Source organism: Artemia franciscana, chromosome 9 (assembly GCF_032884065.1).
Source record: "Artemia franciscana chromosome 9, ASM3288406v1, whole genome shotgun sequence".
Taxonomy (NCBI): domain Eukaryota; kingdom Metazoa; phylum Arthropoda; class Branchiopoda; order Anostraca; family Artemiidae; genus Artemia; species Artemia franciscana.
This window is the reverse complement of record NC_088871.1, coordinates 1,586,252-1,603,809: the sequence shown is the minus strand read 5'-3', so window position 1 is coordinate 1,603,809 and position 17,558 is coordinate 1,586,252. Positions and strand designations below refer to the sequence as shown.

The following is a 17,558-nucleotide window of genomic DNA, read 5'->3' as shown; positions in this document are numbered from 1 at the left end:
CGTATAAGAGAACCCTGCTGTAGAAGTTTCAAGATCCTATCTGCAAATTTTGTATTTTTTGCCAGAAGACAGATCACGGATGCGTGTTTATTTGTTCTGTTTTTTTTCCCAGAGGTAATCGTATCAACCCAGTGGTCCTAGAATTTCGCAAGAGGGTTCATTCTAACAAAAATTAAAAGTTCTAGTGCCCTTTTTAAGTGACTATAAATATTGGAGGGTACCTAGGCCCCCTCCCACGCTCATTTTGTCCCCAAAGTCACCAGATCAAAATTCTGAGATAGCCTTTATATTCAGCATAGTCAAAAAACTTAATACCCATGTTTGTAGGGACGACTTACTCCCCCTCAGTCCCCGTGGGAGGGGCCGCAAGTTACAAACTTTCACCAGTGCTTACATATAGTAATGGTTATTGGAAAATGTACAGACGTTTTCAGGGGGATTTTTTTGGTTTAGGGGGAGGGGGTTATTTTTTACTGTTTTAAAAGTAGAGTTGAGAGAAAGAGCCAAACTTTAGCGTAAAGAGAGGGGCATTGAAGAGGGAATAGTCCCTTTCATATACGGAGTAATTTCTGTTCGTTTTAGTTTTAATATCGCTCCTTACTTTCAGCAAAAAAAGCTTGTTTTTTACTTAATTTTAAAAAGAGATGCAAGGCCTATTGTAAACTAATTTCTCACACGATACTACCTTTTTATCTAAAATTAAATTGAAATGATAACGGAACGAAGGGTAAAATTTTTAATTAAGACAGTGAAAAATGAGAGGACAAAAACAGCAACCTTAGTGTATCAAATAATCTCATGTCAAGAGATACTTTACTTTTGGCATGAGATTATTTGTCTGTATTAAGTTGTACTTAATACAGACGTACAAATAAGCAAACTGTATATATATATATATATATATATATATATATATATATATATATATATATATATATATATATATATATATATATATATATATATATATATATGTATATATATATATATATATATATATATAGGAAGGCCCAAAAAAACAAAAATTGCAGTTATTACAAATTGCGTAAAGAGGAAAATACTGGTTACTGCGAAAATATTTGTATATATTTTAACAAGTGATCACAACAATTAAAAAACCTTAAAAAATAAAACTAAAAGTTAAAAGCTTAGTAGATATCGTTGTTAGAAATTAGACTTGCTTTAATAATCAAATATCTTAGAAAAGATACTGTATAAAAAACGTTAAATTGCGTAAAGAGCAAAAAATATATATTTTAACAAGGGATTACAACAATTAAAAACCTTAAAAAATGAAACTAAAAGTTTTAAGCTTAGTAGATACTGTTAGAAATCGGATTTGTTTTAAAAATCAAATAACTGTGAAAAGACTGGAGTATGAAAAGACAGCAAATTGTCTGCAGTTAGAAGACAAGCGACAAGATAATCCATACATTGAAGCTGGCCAGGTGTTGAGTACCGGGGCCCAGCGGTGAAGCCGCCAGGGTCCCGGTACTATATACATATATATATATAAATATATATATATATATATATATATATATATATATATATATATAAACATTATCTGTGTCCCTGAAATATCAGTGTATTCCATATTATATATGTATACACATGTATATACATACAAGACTGTTTTAATCATTAGACTGGTATCACTTATAAAATTTTTCAGCTGCTGACCAGGCCAAAGCAATGCAAGATCAAATGACTGGCTCTGCAATGGCAGTGCCACCTGACCCAAAAGCCGCATTCAAGGCTGAGTGGGAAGGCCTAGAAGTGTGTGACCATCAATGGGCCCTAAAAAATGTAGCCCAAGAACTGATGAATCTTTATCCTGAGCCAGAAGATATCCCAAATTTATAAGTTCTAGTGTTTTAGGCAATAGTCTGTATAAATACAAATTGAAAAGTCGAAGTGAAGAGATACTTTTATAAGTCTATATCTATTCTTTTTTAAATGACAATAAGACATAAGCTCCTTGTAAGTTTTATTGATCTCTGAATGTATGTTTTTAGTCATATATACAACTGTTTGTGGCGAACTTTGTATGTGCTTTTATTTTTACCAGCAATGTCGATAATTGAGCCAATCAGAAATCAAATTGATTTAAATCTTCAAAAGAAAAATAGAGGAAATTGTTTTATTTTAATATTGAATTATATGGCAGACAAAAAGTTCTGAATTTTGTTGCATGTAATTATTTTTTTTAATTTTTTTAAGTGCGGAGAATGGAGAATGTATTTAACCCTTTTAGGATCAAAATTAAACAATTAGAATAATCCTGAAAGACCAAAGTATCGAAGACTAAATGCGGCATAAAATATTAGAATCAAATGCTTACCCGCATAGAAGGGGGTGGGGGCATCCAATATACAAAATATTTTTTTGAAGAAATTATTTTGAAAACTATGAACCTGAAATTCATTTTCAATATTTCTGACACCCCCCCCCCCCGAGAAATAATTTCAGAGGTCATTTTTTCATCAATGTGAAAACATTGTTCTACCAAGAGTTGACATAAATTTAAAAGACCGAGTCTGAGGTGGGGGATTTTTAGCCCTCCTCATATTTAAGAGGACGCTGAGTCAAACTACTACTGCTGCTCCTCGAAGGTCACTGCTGCACAAAGCCGCCTGGGGCCGACACAGCTGCGCAAGCTTCTCCTCTGCCTCAATCTATTCAAAGCTTCGCTCTTTACCACTTCCTATGAAGTTCGAATTTTCTTTTAATCCTTCCTTACAATATCTTCCCTCCGTATTCTGGGACGACCTGCTTTTCGTTTGGCCCCAAATGGATGACCAAAAATGACAATCTGTCATCCTTCATCCGTTAAAGGCGTTCTAGCCATTTAAACCTTTATTTCATTGTAGCCTTAGAAAATGAGACAGAACCAGTTTTCCTTCAGCCTGTTGTTTGACATACAGTAAGTTCAACAGGTACCTAATATTGTCCATAGAAAAATTTACCGAAAGCATTCATCATTTCTCCTATGTCCCTAGAAGCATCCACACTTCAGAACCATACTTGACTGATGTTAATAACGTAGCTTCCAATATTCTAATCTTGGTTCGCAGACTTATCTTCCTATTCTTCCAAACTTTGAACAGCTGTGAAAAATCACCCCGGGTTTTGGCTATTCTACTTTTTACATCTTCACTGCACCTACCGTCTCCACTATCAGTGCTACCCAGGTAAGTGAATCTAGCTCCAAAACCTCGGAAATTTTGTCTAGGTACTCCATCCAGGCCAGGATTTACGCATAGGACCCGGGCCTAAAGACGCACAATGCCGAGGGGTGCAAACAAACAAACACTGAGTGATCTTTTTCCATAATAAAAACTGGACCGATATGATTTATCGTCAAAGTGCCATGTGCACTTGCTGCTGCGCTACCTGTTCGCAAAAGAGTGATTTTAAAACGACACAAAAATACCGTAGCCGCTTACAAAACTGTCAGATGTCTCTTAAGAATGGTGGATAAGAGCTCGGTATCACCTCTCTCTTGCAATACTTTTGGTCCATCACTCATTAATTGCCTTCTGTTCAGGGCTTCCACTATCAACAAATTTCTGGGGATTTCCCGTAAATCTTTTGTGTCCCCGTAAAAAAAATTGCTTCCGCCTAGGGGCACCAAAACCCTTAGGCCTAGGGGTGCCACAGATTTAAATTCGGCCCTGCCTCCACCTCGTTAGTTCATAATTTAACGTTTCCTCTTTTGCTTTCCTCTTTTTATCCATATTATCTGTGAATCAAAAACTTCTTTTTACATACCCTCATCTTTTCTACAAAGTTTAGAGCGTTTTCGCCAAAATTTCTAGCTGCATTTGAAGTTTTCCTCCTTACGACATCTTATACAACCTCATAAATTATTTATTCTTATTTTTTTTATTCCATCTATCTTCTATATTAAAAAACTGTAAACTCTCCAGTGTCATCTTGAACCTTTCCTTGGAAGTTCTTTTCAAATTTTCCTCCAGGAGTCTGGGAACGTCATAATTCCCTAGAGTAACTAACTTAACTACCAGATAAAGGGATGTGACTTTGATGCAAATTATATACTATAAAATTTACCGTGTATGAAAACCCTAAAGCTATTATCTACCAAGATGCGAGATTTCCAGCTTTTTCCCCAGGGTTGATTGTAATTAGCTAGCAGTCGTTGATAATCCGAAGGTAATTTATCGAAAGGCATAACATTATTTCCTTACCATAGATGCAATCCACGTATGTCCAAATGTTACCGCATTCCATGTTAAAATATACTGTGTGTTTTACGTTCTAAGTCATTCTTCCCAGAAAGAGTTGCACCAAATCTGTGGCGACTGAATTACGGAGAAGAAAATATAAATCTCAGAAATGCTCAACATTCACCATTTGTGCCTGGCGAGTGTCGACATTTACCGGTGAAAGTCCGTAATAAGGTTATTCAACAAATATTTCGGATATACATCAAGTGACTATGTTTTTGTTGACATTCACAAGGTTTCAAATTCAACATAGACATGTTGAATTTCAACAAACATTTCGGACATACATCAAGTGACTATGTTTTTGTTGACATTCACAAGGTTCCCAAGGTTAAATTCACAAGGTTTCAAATTCAACATAGACATGTTGAATTTCAACAAATATTTCGGACATACATCAAGTGACTATGTTTTTGTTGACATTCACAAGGTTTCCAAGGTTAAATTCGCAAGGTTCTCAAGGTTTCAAATTCAACATAGACATGTTGAATTCCAACAAATATTTTGGACATACATCAAGTGACTATGTTTTTGTTGACATTCACAAGGTTCCCAAGGTTAAATTCACAAGGTTTCAAATTCAACATAGACATGTTGAATTTCAACAAATATTTCGGACATACATCAAGTGACTATGTTTTTGTAGACATTCACAAGGTTCCCAAGGTTAAATTCACAAGGTTCCCAAGGTTTCAAATTCAACATAGACATGTTGAATTTCAACAAATATTTCGGACATACATCAAGTGACTATGTTTTTGTTGACATTCACAAGGTTCCCAAGGTTAAATTCACATTCACAAGGTTAACTGTATGGTGTAGGACCAGTGAGGATGAAAGTTTTTTCCTCTGTGAATGGAAAAAAAAACTATTACAGATGCCCAGACATTTTTTTTTGCTAGGTTTAATTGTTTCGAACCAGAAGTTGTAGAATATCGGGAGGGGGTTCATTCGAAAGAAAACCGCGACTCATTTTTCAAGAGCAAAAAATAACTAGAGGGAAAACGTCCCATATCCTTCTTCACCCTCAATGTCCATCACATCCAATCAGTGTGGATGTTTTAATCGGAAGGGTCAGAAAGAAGGACACTCATTTAAACGGATATTATGATTTCGACTGCCTTTTTTTATGAGTCCGAAGTCATTGGAGGGTAGTAAGGTCCCTTGTTACGTTTTTTTTTCAGATACTATCGCGATAAAACATGATATGACATTGGATTTTAAAATAGCTATTCAAATGAGAAAGTTTAAAATATACAGAACTATGTTTCTTGTAGCAACCTCACTGAAATACCTTGAACTTACTGATAAAAAAGTAATTAAAACTAAACAAGAAAGCACCCCCCTGAAAAATCTGGACTTTTTTTCCGACTACCCCAAGAATAAATGCTCTAACACATGAGCAATATGTTACAAAGTTGTTTTTACAATGCCTTGAAAATAAACAAGGATTGTCAACACGCATTTGCCTTAAACAATAAAATCTTGCGTTTTGATACACAGATAACAAATGAAACTTTTATGATTACCAAATGGCTCTATTTTATGCACTCTTAAAATACTTTCGTTTGGCGAAAAGACCAGGAGGTTAATGGGGGGGGGGCAACTTTTTTTATTTGTTGACAAACGTATGAGTCACTCAAATACTTTTGCGCTTAGAAACCCAATAAGATAGAAAACAGATTCCATCGACTTGGCTTTTGAACGCCTCAATTGTACGGTCTATTGGGATAAAAGGAAATAAGCTTCATAAACTCAGAAGCATGGCAAAAACAGACATAAACTCCGAAAATTAATTTAATTTCACATCAGTATTTGACAAACAAAGCCTAATTAATACTAACGACCATGTGAAAGAAACAGTAGAAAACAGGAAACAATATTTTAAGATAATCGCTTTCTTGTGTTCTAAATATTGGTATCTAGTTCTCGTTATCTTTTTCTCCATCCATTTATCGTATTCATTTTATTTTTCAACGAGCTAGGATACAGGTAGTTAATAAAAACCATGGGCGTAGCTAGGGAAGGGTGGGAGGAGCAGTACCCCTACTTCGCCTCCCTGCCCAACAGAAAACCCCATAAAATACAAGTGAAAGGACAAATTATAATAAAGGGCAGAAAGCTCCCTCCCCTTCTAGATTGCTTTATAAATTGAAAAAAGAATCTATCAAGATAGACCATAATTTTGCCTTTCTCGAAACTCTTGGAATTGAAGGCCTTGAGCAATTTTTCAAGGTTTCAGACTGCATATCATTTGGCTCCTTTTTATTTTCTACTGATGAAGAGCTTCTTTCGCTAGCGATAGGAAAAATAGTTGCAAGAAGTGTTTTGAGAGAGAAAGCACAAAATAAGACTTCAGTGCTTGTAACATTGACCTGAATTGTGATGCTAATCCGATTCAATAAATCGGAATAAATATTGAAATCAGAAAGCATGTCTGGAAAATATCAAAATAATCGATATTACCTAAGTAGCACTTCAATGTTTTACTTTCATTAAAAAGGGCTTAAGATGTGCAAAGGTTTTCTTCAATTGAAGAACTACAAGAAATTCATTTTTCTTAGTTCACTCAAACGGTCGAGTCAAAAGTTTCGTAAAAAGAAATAAAAAAAACTATTGGTCTGCTTTTAGCGTGGAATTAATCCTAGGAGATGATTCCTTTCATAAGGGTACATGACTGCTCATGTACAAGGGCAATTGAAATGGGATAAGCAAATTATTTTTCACAATGCATCAAGCACGGAAGAACCTAGTGATGCGTATTTACTTTAAATAACAAAATTTTCGGTTTAAATATTTTAAAAGGTAACATCTTGCTGTAAAGTACTACTAAACTTTAGCGTAAAGAGTGAGTATTAAGGGGGGTCAGCCCCTCATATATGGGATAATTTCTATTCAGTGTAAGTTTAAATGTCGCTCTTTACTTTCATTTGAAAGAAAATTGTGTTTTTTTATTTAATTACTTTAAGATTGGATTAGAAAAACAACTGCTGCACGTTATTTATGGTAAAATAGATCATCCAAAAATGTGTTTTAAACAAATGTATTATTTTAATTCCAATAAAGGCTAAGAAAATAATAAAAAAAAACGGAAAAAATAGAAGCCGGTGAACACAGCTTCGCAAATAATAAGCTTCGCATGGAATTCCTATTCCTTAAAGGAAAATGAATTTACTGGTTCATAGAACAAGCTTTTGAATATATCTTTCATCACAAAGTCTTGATACGTCAACGGTCTCTCGTCATTCTCCGTCACTTTATCGACAATATCACTCACAATGTCAGATGTCCTTGATGAGAGATTACTCAAGTTGTCTGATTCTTCTGTAACCTAGAAAATAGTTTTTTTTACGAGATCAACCACAAAATAAAGTTGAAGTTAGTAGCATAATTAATAGAAGAAACTAATCAAAAATAGCTAGATTCCAGCTTCCTCCCCCACCCAAAAAAAAGCAAATCAATATTTTAAGAATCCCCCACGTAACTTGTCATATTTTTCAAACTGTTCACTTTTGTACACTGTATCAATTTGAAAAAAAAAGAGAGTTTAAACCTCTAAGAATCCAACTTTACACCTCAGCTTTACGCCAATAAACATACTTTGAGGCATTTAAAGCTATTTAATATTTATTGTGATCAAAATTATTTTTATTTTTACATATTTAGTAAAGTTATTTATATCATGAAAAGAGAAATCACCAATGCAACAGCACAGACACATAAAAAAAAAAGAGACAGAAGGAGAAAAGGAAGACTGTTTTCCTAAATTAGTGATTAATATAGACCAGCACTTGAATGAGGCATTAACCCTACTCATCCATACAATCACATAGGTCAAACAGCATAGCCAAACACAATCAACCATAAAGAATAATCCATTACATATATATTATTATATAGATATAATAATATATATACTTCCACCTGTGAATGTCAACAAACTCCAAATACGTAAGGGAAAGATCAAATATTTCATTATATTCTTGTGCATTCAGACCTGCAGTTAGGTTAGTAGTAGTAGTAATAGTAGCATTCAGACCCTCGCCGGTGTATGTCGACAATCACAGATGTGCTCTTGTGAATGTCCAAAAGAGAGGAAAAACTCCAATCCCATGAATATCCAAAAAAGAGGAAAAACCCCAAATTCTTAAAACCTATTAATTATTTCTAATTGGATAACCGGAATGTTTTAACGGTTGTTGTTGGAATAGAAGAGTCCGACTTGTATAAGCTTAAAAATGAAAATGATACCCTCAATCAGCTTTACACACGAAATCAATTTTTAATTGTAAAGAAAAGTTACTTTCTATATCTATGTCTGACATGCACGGTAACAAACATATATATATATATATATATATATATATATATATATATATATATATATATATATATATATATATATATATATATATATATATATATATATATATCGCGTTTTCGCCTAACTTCATCACCAGAATCAAGTTCTGAGCATTTATTGGTGTTGGCAGTTTTTTATCTGTCTGGATAAGGCCTGGATATTAGCAAATCTTAAAATTCTATAAAAAATTCTTATTTGCTTAGCCTTAACTAAGTAAATGGATTGAAATTTCAGTTTAGCTCAACGGACGCTTGATAAATCTCAATTGTGAAGGGATCTTGTTGGAACTGATTCCCGAAATTAGCACAAGCTAAATTTAGGAATAAAGAAAATCATACTGTGAATGGCCACCATACCAAACATTTAAACAGCAAATATTACTTACCTCTAGTGATAGCACATCGTCCTCACTACTCTTAGGATCAGAGCCTTCCGTCGGTAGTAAGCAATCTCTCTCTGAAGGCTCAGAAACTTCAGCTGAATCTAAGTGGAAACTCATCAATGGCTTAGCATAAATGATAGACTCCGAATCAACTTCTTTCTGCTGTGAATGACGCTTTTGAAGAAGCTTCCTCTCAAAGTTCGATTCAGATTTAAACTTTTTCTTGGGCGATGTAAACTCTTCTAGACTCCCACCATCACCGTTCAACAGGATAGGTCGTAATATATTCTCCTCATCTTCATCCATTCGCAAGTCGATATCCTGGGTCTCCTTTAACTTATATGGACTACAGACTTGGGCTTCTTTCATTGCTTTCGATAATGCAGAAATGTCGTTCAAAGGTACAGTGTTGTCAAAACTTTCATTTCGGCTCGACTGCGTTGCTTCGATTTCTGATGAATCAGAAGGACTTTGTACAAATCTGACAGTGTCTGAGAAAGCCACTCTTTTTACATTGCATCTTTCATTTCGTGGAATATTTTGATCTACTGGTAATAATGGCTCACAGGTAACAGGATTCTCCTCTTTATTGATATCCTCTTCTTGAGCAAAATCTTTCTAAAAAAACAACTACAAATATATCTATTTTCCAATCAAAACTTAAAATAACTTAAAATTTAGTTTCTAAAACCATTTATCTGTTTGTGCATCTTTTTAAACCTATGGATCTTCATTTTTTATCAAGCCACTTCAGTCAGCTAAAAGCCAACACAAATCTAAGGGGCATGCGCCACCTTGAAATTGTAAAATACCTTTGATTTCTGCTTTGCAGTGGCATTTTTTGCTTCTGTTTTTTTTTTTATTATTTGCTCCATTTTATTTTTATGCTTTAATTCATTTTTCCACTTTTCAAGAAACAAAGCTAGTCAATGTGAAAGAAAAAAAAAGAAGTTGAGACAGTAATATTCGGAGTTCAAGGTGAAAAAATCTATCTAGAATTGGATATCATTAATTGCCAAACCAGTAAGCTTTTTCAGTGAATTTAATCCCTGCGAAGCTGGTTAGATTTCGCAATACCTGGAAAAGGATTAATTTTCATGACCTGAGTAAAATTATTACTCAGCATTTCAACAAGTGAGAGATAATCCTATGGTAATAATTATCAAATTATTTAGAGACATTCATTATTTTGATTGTGAAGCGAATGTGTAAATTTTTTTTACATCAACTAGCAAAAGTTACGAGCCCCTCATTACCGAAGATGATTATGAGCTAACACCCGACTGTTGCTTAAAACTCTCCTATATGTCTCATAATTGGTATCGGCCTATTTTTTGTTTCAGTGTGTACCTTACTACTGAAGTTGTCAACCACTTTAAACTTTCAAACTGGTACATCTCATGAAGGAATTTTTCTACCAAAAATGGATGACATATACTTTGATCAGCTCATCAAGAGCTATCGATTGCTGAAATCATGAACTCAGCTGAAATCACGAACAAAATGGATAGAAAAATCAGATGGCAGCACTTTCGGGCTCATGTGAAAATGCCACTTTTTATTTCTGTAAATTCTTCTAGTTGTCACTCATAAAAGATATATTGGCTGTGGGGCCGAGTAACTGCCGCATATATTTAACACTTATAGATTTTAGTCCATCTTCAACTTGAAACTGGTGCCTGCCTGCTAGAACGGAGCTCTCCCCTCGAAAGCATAAAAATGATCTGATGAAACGAAGGCTTGACTGCATAACTTCAGATAGTTCTCTCTGACATAGGCTATAAAACTCCACTTCCCTTCACACACTCAAGGAAAAGCAAAATCCAGAGTCTTGCTTTTCCAAAAAGGAAAAGCAAGAGTTCTACGAAGCTTTCCAAAACGCAGTCATATTCATCAATCCGGCCTAAGGTCCACACTTTCCGTAAAAACCGCAGAGGTTAGACCCTTACCACTTTCTAGGAATAAGCTGAAATCGAGGTGCTAGGAACAAAAAAAAAAAACAAACAAAGGCGTTACTTCTTTTGCAACTGGAGGCCTGAAATATAGTTATCGATGCTTGTAATCAATTAGCGTCTCAGAATTTCAAATTGATTACAAATTCGTCCTCGAGATAAATTCGTAGTTAGGTGCCCTAAACCACATAAACTATCACCCAACCATCATTGCTATTTTGGCGTCTGCCCCCACCCCTCTGTAAAATTTTCCTGTTGGTGCCCTTGTGATAGTTGACTTAAAATGATACTCTTACTTTGAGAGAATAAACTTGTTGTATTCAATGGATTAACTCGGTAAACCCAATAAGGAAATGCAGCATCACTTCCTTAATTTTTACTTTCTAATTCTTACTAGTTACTCAACTTGTTTGATGAAAAAAGAATTCAGCGAAAGCGAAGAACGACGATCTATCATAGGCAGCGAAATAGCATTGACTAAGTAAAGAACGATGTTGGCTAGTCGAAAGTGATTGGAGGGCAACGAACTCCCTCCCACGCGCATCGTTTCCCCGAGCACATCGAATGAAAATTTTGAGATAGCCATTTTGTTCAACGTAGTCGAAAATTCAGGAAATTATGTCTTTGAGAATGACACCCCCCCACAGCCCTCAGGGCAAGGGTTGTAAGTTACGGCCTGAGGGCATATATGGTTTTTTTTATAGAAAGCTTTGTCATACAAACTTTAAAAAGGGCTCATTGAACTGGTAATCAGAAGTTCTAGTGCCCATTTTAATATTCAGAGCGATCGGATGGTGAGTACCCCACCACCTATCATTTCTCTAAGCAATGCCGATCAGTATGTCGAAACAGCCATTTTTTTCGACGTAGTTGAAAGGCTAGGAGGATAACAACCCCCCCACCCCCCTAAAAAAAACTCATTACAAGGGTTTTAAGTATTGCCCATGGGCCATATAAGGTCTTTATAGAAAGCGTTGCCGTAAAAACTTCAAAAATGGCTCATTCGATTGGATATTGACAGGAATAATGTCCCTTTTATTGTTCGAAAGCGATCGGAGGGCAAATGCCCCTCGCACACCCATCATTTCCCGAACACTTCCAAAGAAACTTTGAGATAGCCATTTTGTTCAACGTAGTTGGAAGGTTCGGAAATTATACCTTTGAGGATGATATCCCCCACAGTCCTCAGAACAAGGATTGTAAGTTATGCCCTGGGGGCATATAAGGTTTTTTTCATAGAAAGCGTGGTCATATAAACGTCGGAGGGGGGCTCATTGGATTGGTAATCAGAAGCTCTAGTGCCCTTTTTAAGAATCAAAGTAATCATAGGGCAGCCCATACACACACACACTCATATTGTATTGTCCCGAAATGCATCTAATAGAAATATTGAGAGACCCGTTTTATTCAAAAGAGTACACATATCATGTAACAAGGCTTTTGGAGTTGAAACAAACCCCAGACAACCAAACAAACAAACAGAGTCTGGGGGCAATGGTGTTAAGTTATACCTCAGGGACATTTAAGTTTTTATAAAAGGGATGGTTGTATAAACCTTAGAGGAGCCTCATTTGGTGGAAAACTGGAAGTTCTAGTTCCCTTTTAAGAGTCAAAAGTGACACAGAGCAGCTAGCATCCCCCTCCCCGACTACCCCTTTTCAATAAAATTGTGAGATAGCAATTTTGCTCAAAATAGTCCAAAGAACATACAGCAATGCCTATAGGGTTAACACAGCCCCCAGTGACCTGGGGATAGGGTTGTAAGTCATACCTTGGGGGTTATATAAGGTCTTTATGGAATGGGTGGTCGTATAAACTTCAGATGGGGCTCAATTGATTTGAAATTGGAAGTTATGGTGCTCTTTTTAAGAGTCGAAAGGAATTGGAGAGCAACTAGCCCCCTCCCCCACGCTCATCATTTCCCCAAAGACATCAAATCTATTGTAGTTGAAGGGTCTGGAAATAATGCATTTGAAGAAGACAACTCCGACCCTACAGCTCTAGGGGAAGAGTTGTAAGTTATGCCTTGGGGCATATAAGGTTTTTTATAGAAAGGGTGGTCGTATATACTTGAATTCGTATATTTGAATTTACTAGTATACTTGAATTTATACTCATTGAATTTGAATTAAAATGGAATAGATGTGCTTAGGTTCTACCAAGGTATTCACGCTCGGTTCTTCCACTATAATGGAAAATTTTCATTATAATGGAAAATTTTCTAACATATTTGATAGTTGGGAAATATATTGGATAGTACGTCGGGAGAGTGGCAAATATATTGGAAAGCTGGACTTATGCTGAAAAATGGATTTAAATGTGTTTTATGCTTGTACATATGTCGGTACCCCATCTAGATGTCTGTGAGCATAGGAATATTTACTATTTATAATGTTTTTATTATGATTATGATTATTGTTTTTATTGATTTGAAATTAGAAGTTATAGTGCTCTTTTTAAGAGTCAAAAGTGATTTGAGAGCAACTAGCCCCCTACCCCACGCTCATCATTTCCCCAAAGACATCAAATCCATTGTAGTTGAAGGATCTGAAAATAATGTATTTGAAGGAGACAACTCCGACCCAATAGCTCTCAGGGCAAGAGTTGTAAGTTATGCCCCGGGGAATATAAGGTTTTTTATAGAAAGGGGGTCGTATATACTTCGGATGGACTCTTTGAATTGGTAATCAGAATTTCTAATGTCCTTTTTAAGAGTCAAAGTGATCAAAGGGCAGCTACCCCCCCCCACACGTCGTGTTTCCCTGAAATACAACCAATAGAAACTTTGAAACAGTAACTTTATTCAAAATAGTCCAAATATTATATAACGAGGTTTTGAGGTTTATATAAACAACCAGAACACGGAAGTGAGGATTGGAAGTTATGCCGCGGGGCATTTGCGGTTCTTACGGAAGGAATGGTTGTATAAACTTTAGAGGTGGCTGATTTGGTTGAAATTGGAAGTTCTAGTTCCCTTTCAAGGGTTAATACGGACGGAGGGCAACTAGCCCCCCCCCCGAAATACCCTTCTTTTAACCCACGACAATTTTGTTTAAAATAGTCAAAAAGACATTTAACAATGCCTCCAAGGATGGAATACCCCCCCAGAGCCCTGGGACAAGGGCTTTAAGTTATGCCCTGGAGACATGTAAGATTTTTATGGAATGAGCGGTCGTATTAAATTCAGACGGTTTTCATTTGATTTAAATTAGAATTACAGGGCCCTTATTAAGAGTTAAAGTGATTTAAGACACCCCTCCCCACGCTCATCATTTTTCGAAACAAACATCCAAACAAAATTTTGAAACATCGATTTTTTCCAGCACTGATGAAAGGTTCAGTAATTATGCGTTTGGAGATCTCACCTCCCCGAGGCCTCAGGGCAAGGGCTGCAAGTTATGCCATTTGTTCATTGTTTACATATAGTATATGTTATTGTGAAAATGTATCCATGTTTCACTTCTACTTTCCCAAACTACAAAGGGCATTAAAATGAGTTAGGGAATGTTGAGGTGAGTGCTGAACTAAACCGTAACATGTTATGTGTATACGGGTTGTCAAAAGGGTGTAACTCAGGAATGACAGAGCATATTAATTTAGAATTTTCTGGGAATGATAAGTGAGATGATCAATTGACCAAAAAGGCAATATTTGCACGCTACCACAACTACAGCTACTGCTGCTTCTACTGCTACCACAAGTGCTATTACTACTACAACTACTATGACTAAAACTGCTACTTCTGTTGCAAGAACTGCTAAGGCTGAGGATATTGAATAGAATATTCGAGAAAAATTGAACTAAATCAAAACATACTATATGTATACAGATCGCTGATACGGGATTATCAGCAATATTTTTGGAATGAATTATCATATAAAGATGCCTCATGATGCCTCAGGGGCATCATGAGTGGGATGTTCAGTTGACCAAAAGGTAAAATATACCTGCTACTACTGCTATTAATACTGCAGCTACTACTGTTACTACTAATAATTATATACTATTGCTGCTACTGCTGTTCCTACTACTACAAACGATTACTATGATACTAGTACAATTGAGGCTACACGTATGAAAGTAAAAATTTGACAGAATATTGAGGGGGAATTTGAACTAAATCAAAACAGACTATGCACATGCAGATTGTCAAAAAGGCGTATCTCAAGAACTGATTTGGGTATTAACTTGAAACTTTCGCAGAATACTTAAAGGGGAAGATCAAATGACAGAAAGGTAATTTATGCATGTCACTACTAACGCTAATACCACTGCTACTTTTACTTATGCTACTACTGTTACTAAACTACTCCATCAACTACTTCATTTGCAACAAATTGTAAAGCTTAGCGTATTAAGGTGAAAAGGGCGTCAAAAGGGTGTTAAAAGCACACATCAGCAATATTTTTTCGAACAGTTTAACGTGTCAAGGTGAAACTCCCAGACCATCATGTAAGCGATGTTCAACTGACCAAAAGGCAACATGTACATGCTAATACCGCTATTAATACTGCTGCTGCTGCTGCTGCTACTACTACTACTGATACAACACTAACAGTGCAACTACTTTTACTATCACGAAAACTACTGTGACAATAGTAATATTTAGGCTAATAAGTCTATGAAGGTAGAATTTGAGAGAATATTGATGGCAAATTTGAACTGAAAAAGAAAGAGTATTTAGATTATCAAAATAGCGTATATTAAGAATTGATTTGCGCATTAAGTGGAAACTCTCAGAGAATACATAAAGGGGAAGATCAATTGACCAAAAGGCAATATGTGCACACTACTACTAATTCTAGTGCTACTGCAACATTTACTAGTTTTATTACTGCTATTACTATTGATCCAACTGCTACTTCTATAGGAACTACTTGCAAGGTTAAGAGTATTAAGATTAAAATTTCAACAAGTATATAAATATACAGGTTATCAAACAGGCAAATCAACAATATTATAGCAATGGCTAATTGCATTCAGTTTAGTAGTTATACTACTCCTGTGACTAATATACAACTATATCTAAGGGTATGAAGGTGAAATTTTTAGAGAATATTTCTGAGAATTTCTGTTGTATGGATGAGAACCTGCCATCCGAATGTAGGTTGTCAAAAGGGCATATTAGCAATATCTTAGGAACAGTTTCATATGTGAAATTAAAACTTACAACAGTTGTTGTGGGGGATGTTGAACTAATTTCAAGCCCCTCGGGGCTTGAAATTAGCAGGTGCAACAAAATGTTTTGTATAACATGTTTTTGAAATAAATTAACCTAATCTAAAAAAAATCTAATCTAAAAATCAAAAGACAATATTTGCATCATACTATTGCTTCTACTCCTGCGACTACTATTATTATTACTACTACTGCTGCTACTAAAGGTAGGACTACTACTATTAACTCTACTCCTACTGCTTCTACTATAACTAATGGGGCTACAACTACTAATACATTTAAGTGTATTAAGGCAAATATTGTGGCAATACTGTGTCTGTATTGAAATAAGTCGAAACACACTATGTCCGTATAGGTTGTCAAGAGGACGTATCAGCAATACTTCAGGACCGGTTGATGGTATTAAGTTAAAAATTTCATCGTGTGTTGAAGGGAATGTTTTAAAAAAAGGCGATATGCACATACTGCTATTAACTAATGCTACTGCTGCTACTACAACTATTGCTACTAGACAAACAAAGGGTATTAGGATGAAGCTTTCAAGGAATATTGAGGCTCATGCTGAACTAAATTAAAACGAGGTATGATCTTGTAGACTGTCGATAAGGTGAAAAAACAATATAACAACAACAGCTTATGTTTAAGTTAGGTCTTTCAAGGTAAGTCGTGACAGATTTTGAACTATCTAGAAGACACTATGTGTATACTTTTGGTACTACTTCTACGGTTCAATTAAATTTTAATACAACGTTTAGGGGGAGTTCAATTAAACGAAAAAACTACACATATGCAATAATTAAAGGGCATATAAGCAATATAATAAGCAGCGCTGAGCTATCATGGCTAGTCATATCATTGACATTTTAAAGGAGCTAATTTAATTGGAAATTCAAAGTTCTAGTACCCATTTAAAGAGTCAAAATTGATTGGGAGGGCAATCAGTGCTCTTCTTTAGCTCATAATTTACTGGCAATTCCAATCAAAATTTAAGATAAGCATTTTGTTCAGCATAGCTGAACGATCTTGTAACTATATCTATAGGGCTATTGCGTAGGTCAGCCCCCCCCCCTAGGTTATGCAGTTTGTCCATTATGTTTAAAAATAAATGTTGCTTTAAGATTGAATCAAAAAGCACTCTGTGTATGCTGATTGCCAATAAGACAGCTCAGCATGTCTGAGCTTGCCATGAGCTCTTTCCATGTCTGAGCTCTTCCCATGAGCGACTGAGGATGCTATGTTCAAACTTTCAGGGCTACATCTATTAATATTTCTGCTCTTAAAATTTTACTAAATCAAAAGAGTGCAAGTTTATCCATGCTGTCAAAGAGCAGAGATAGTTTAGTTTACGAATGATATCAAGTTTTATTTTTCAGGTCAATTAAAGAGGTATAAAACTAAATTAAACACTACCATTTGTGTCCAGATTTTTAAAA

At 35.4% G+C, this 17,558-nt stretch overlaps 2 protein-coding genes across 3 annotated transcripts in view; one reads left to right on the top strand and one right to left on the bottom strand.

Annotated features, from left to right (window-relative positions):
* The window catches only part of LOC136030868 (ER membrane protein complex subunit 3-like), a 67,431-nt gene extending 65,387 nt beyond the window's left edge, over positions 1–2,044 (top strand). Inside the window, exon 4 of the mRNA XM_065709930.1 lies at positions 1,676–2,044. Coding sequence (XP_065566002.1) covers positions 1,676–1,866 — 191 coding nt within the window. The 3' untranslated portion in view covers positions 1,867–2,044. The remainder of the gene's footprint in view (positions 1–1,675) is intronic.
* Positions 2,045–7,277: 5,233 nt separating this feature from the next.
* LOC136030867 (uncharacterized) overlaps positions 7,278–17,558 on the bottom strand; it is a 33,743-nt gene continuing 23,462 nt past the window's right edge. For both annotated transcript variants that reach the window (XM_065709928.1, XM_065709929.1), the window contains 2 exons: positions 8,999–9,613; positions 7,278–7,581 (listed from right to left, as the gene is read on the bottom strand). In XM_065709928.1, coding sequence (XP_065566000.1) covers positions 7,399–7,581; positions 8,999–9,613 — 798 coding nt within the window. In that variant the 3' untranslated portion in view covers positions 7,278–7,398. The remainder of the gene's footprint in view (positions 7,582–8,998; positions 9,614–17,558) is intronic.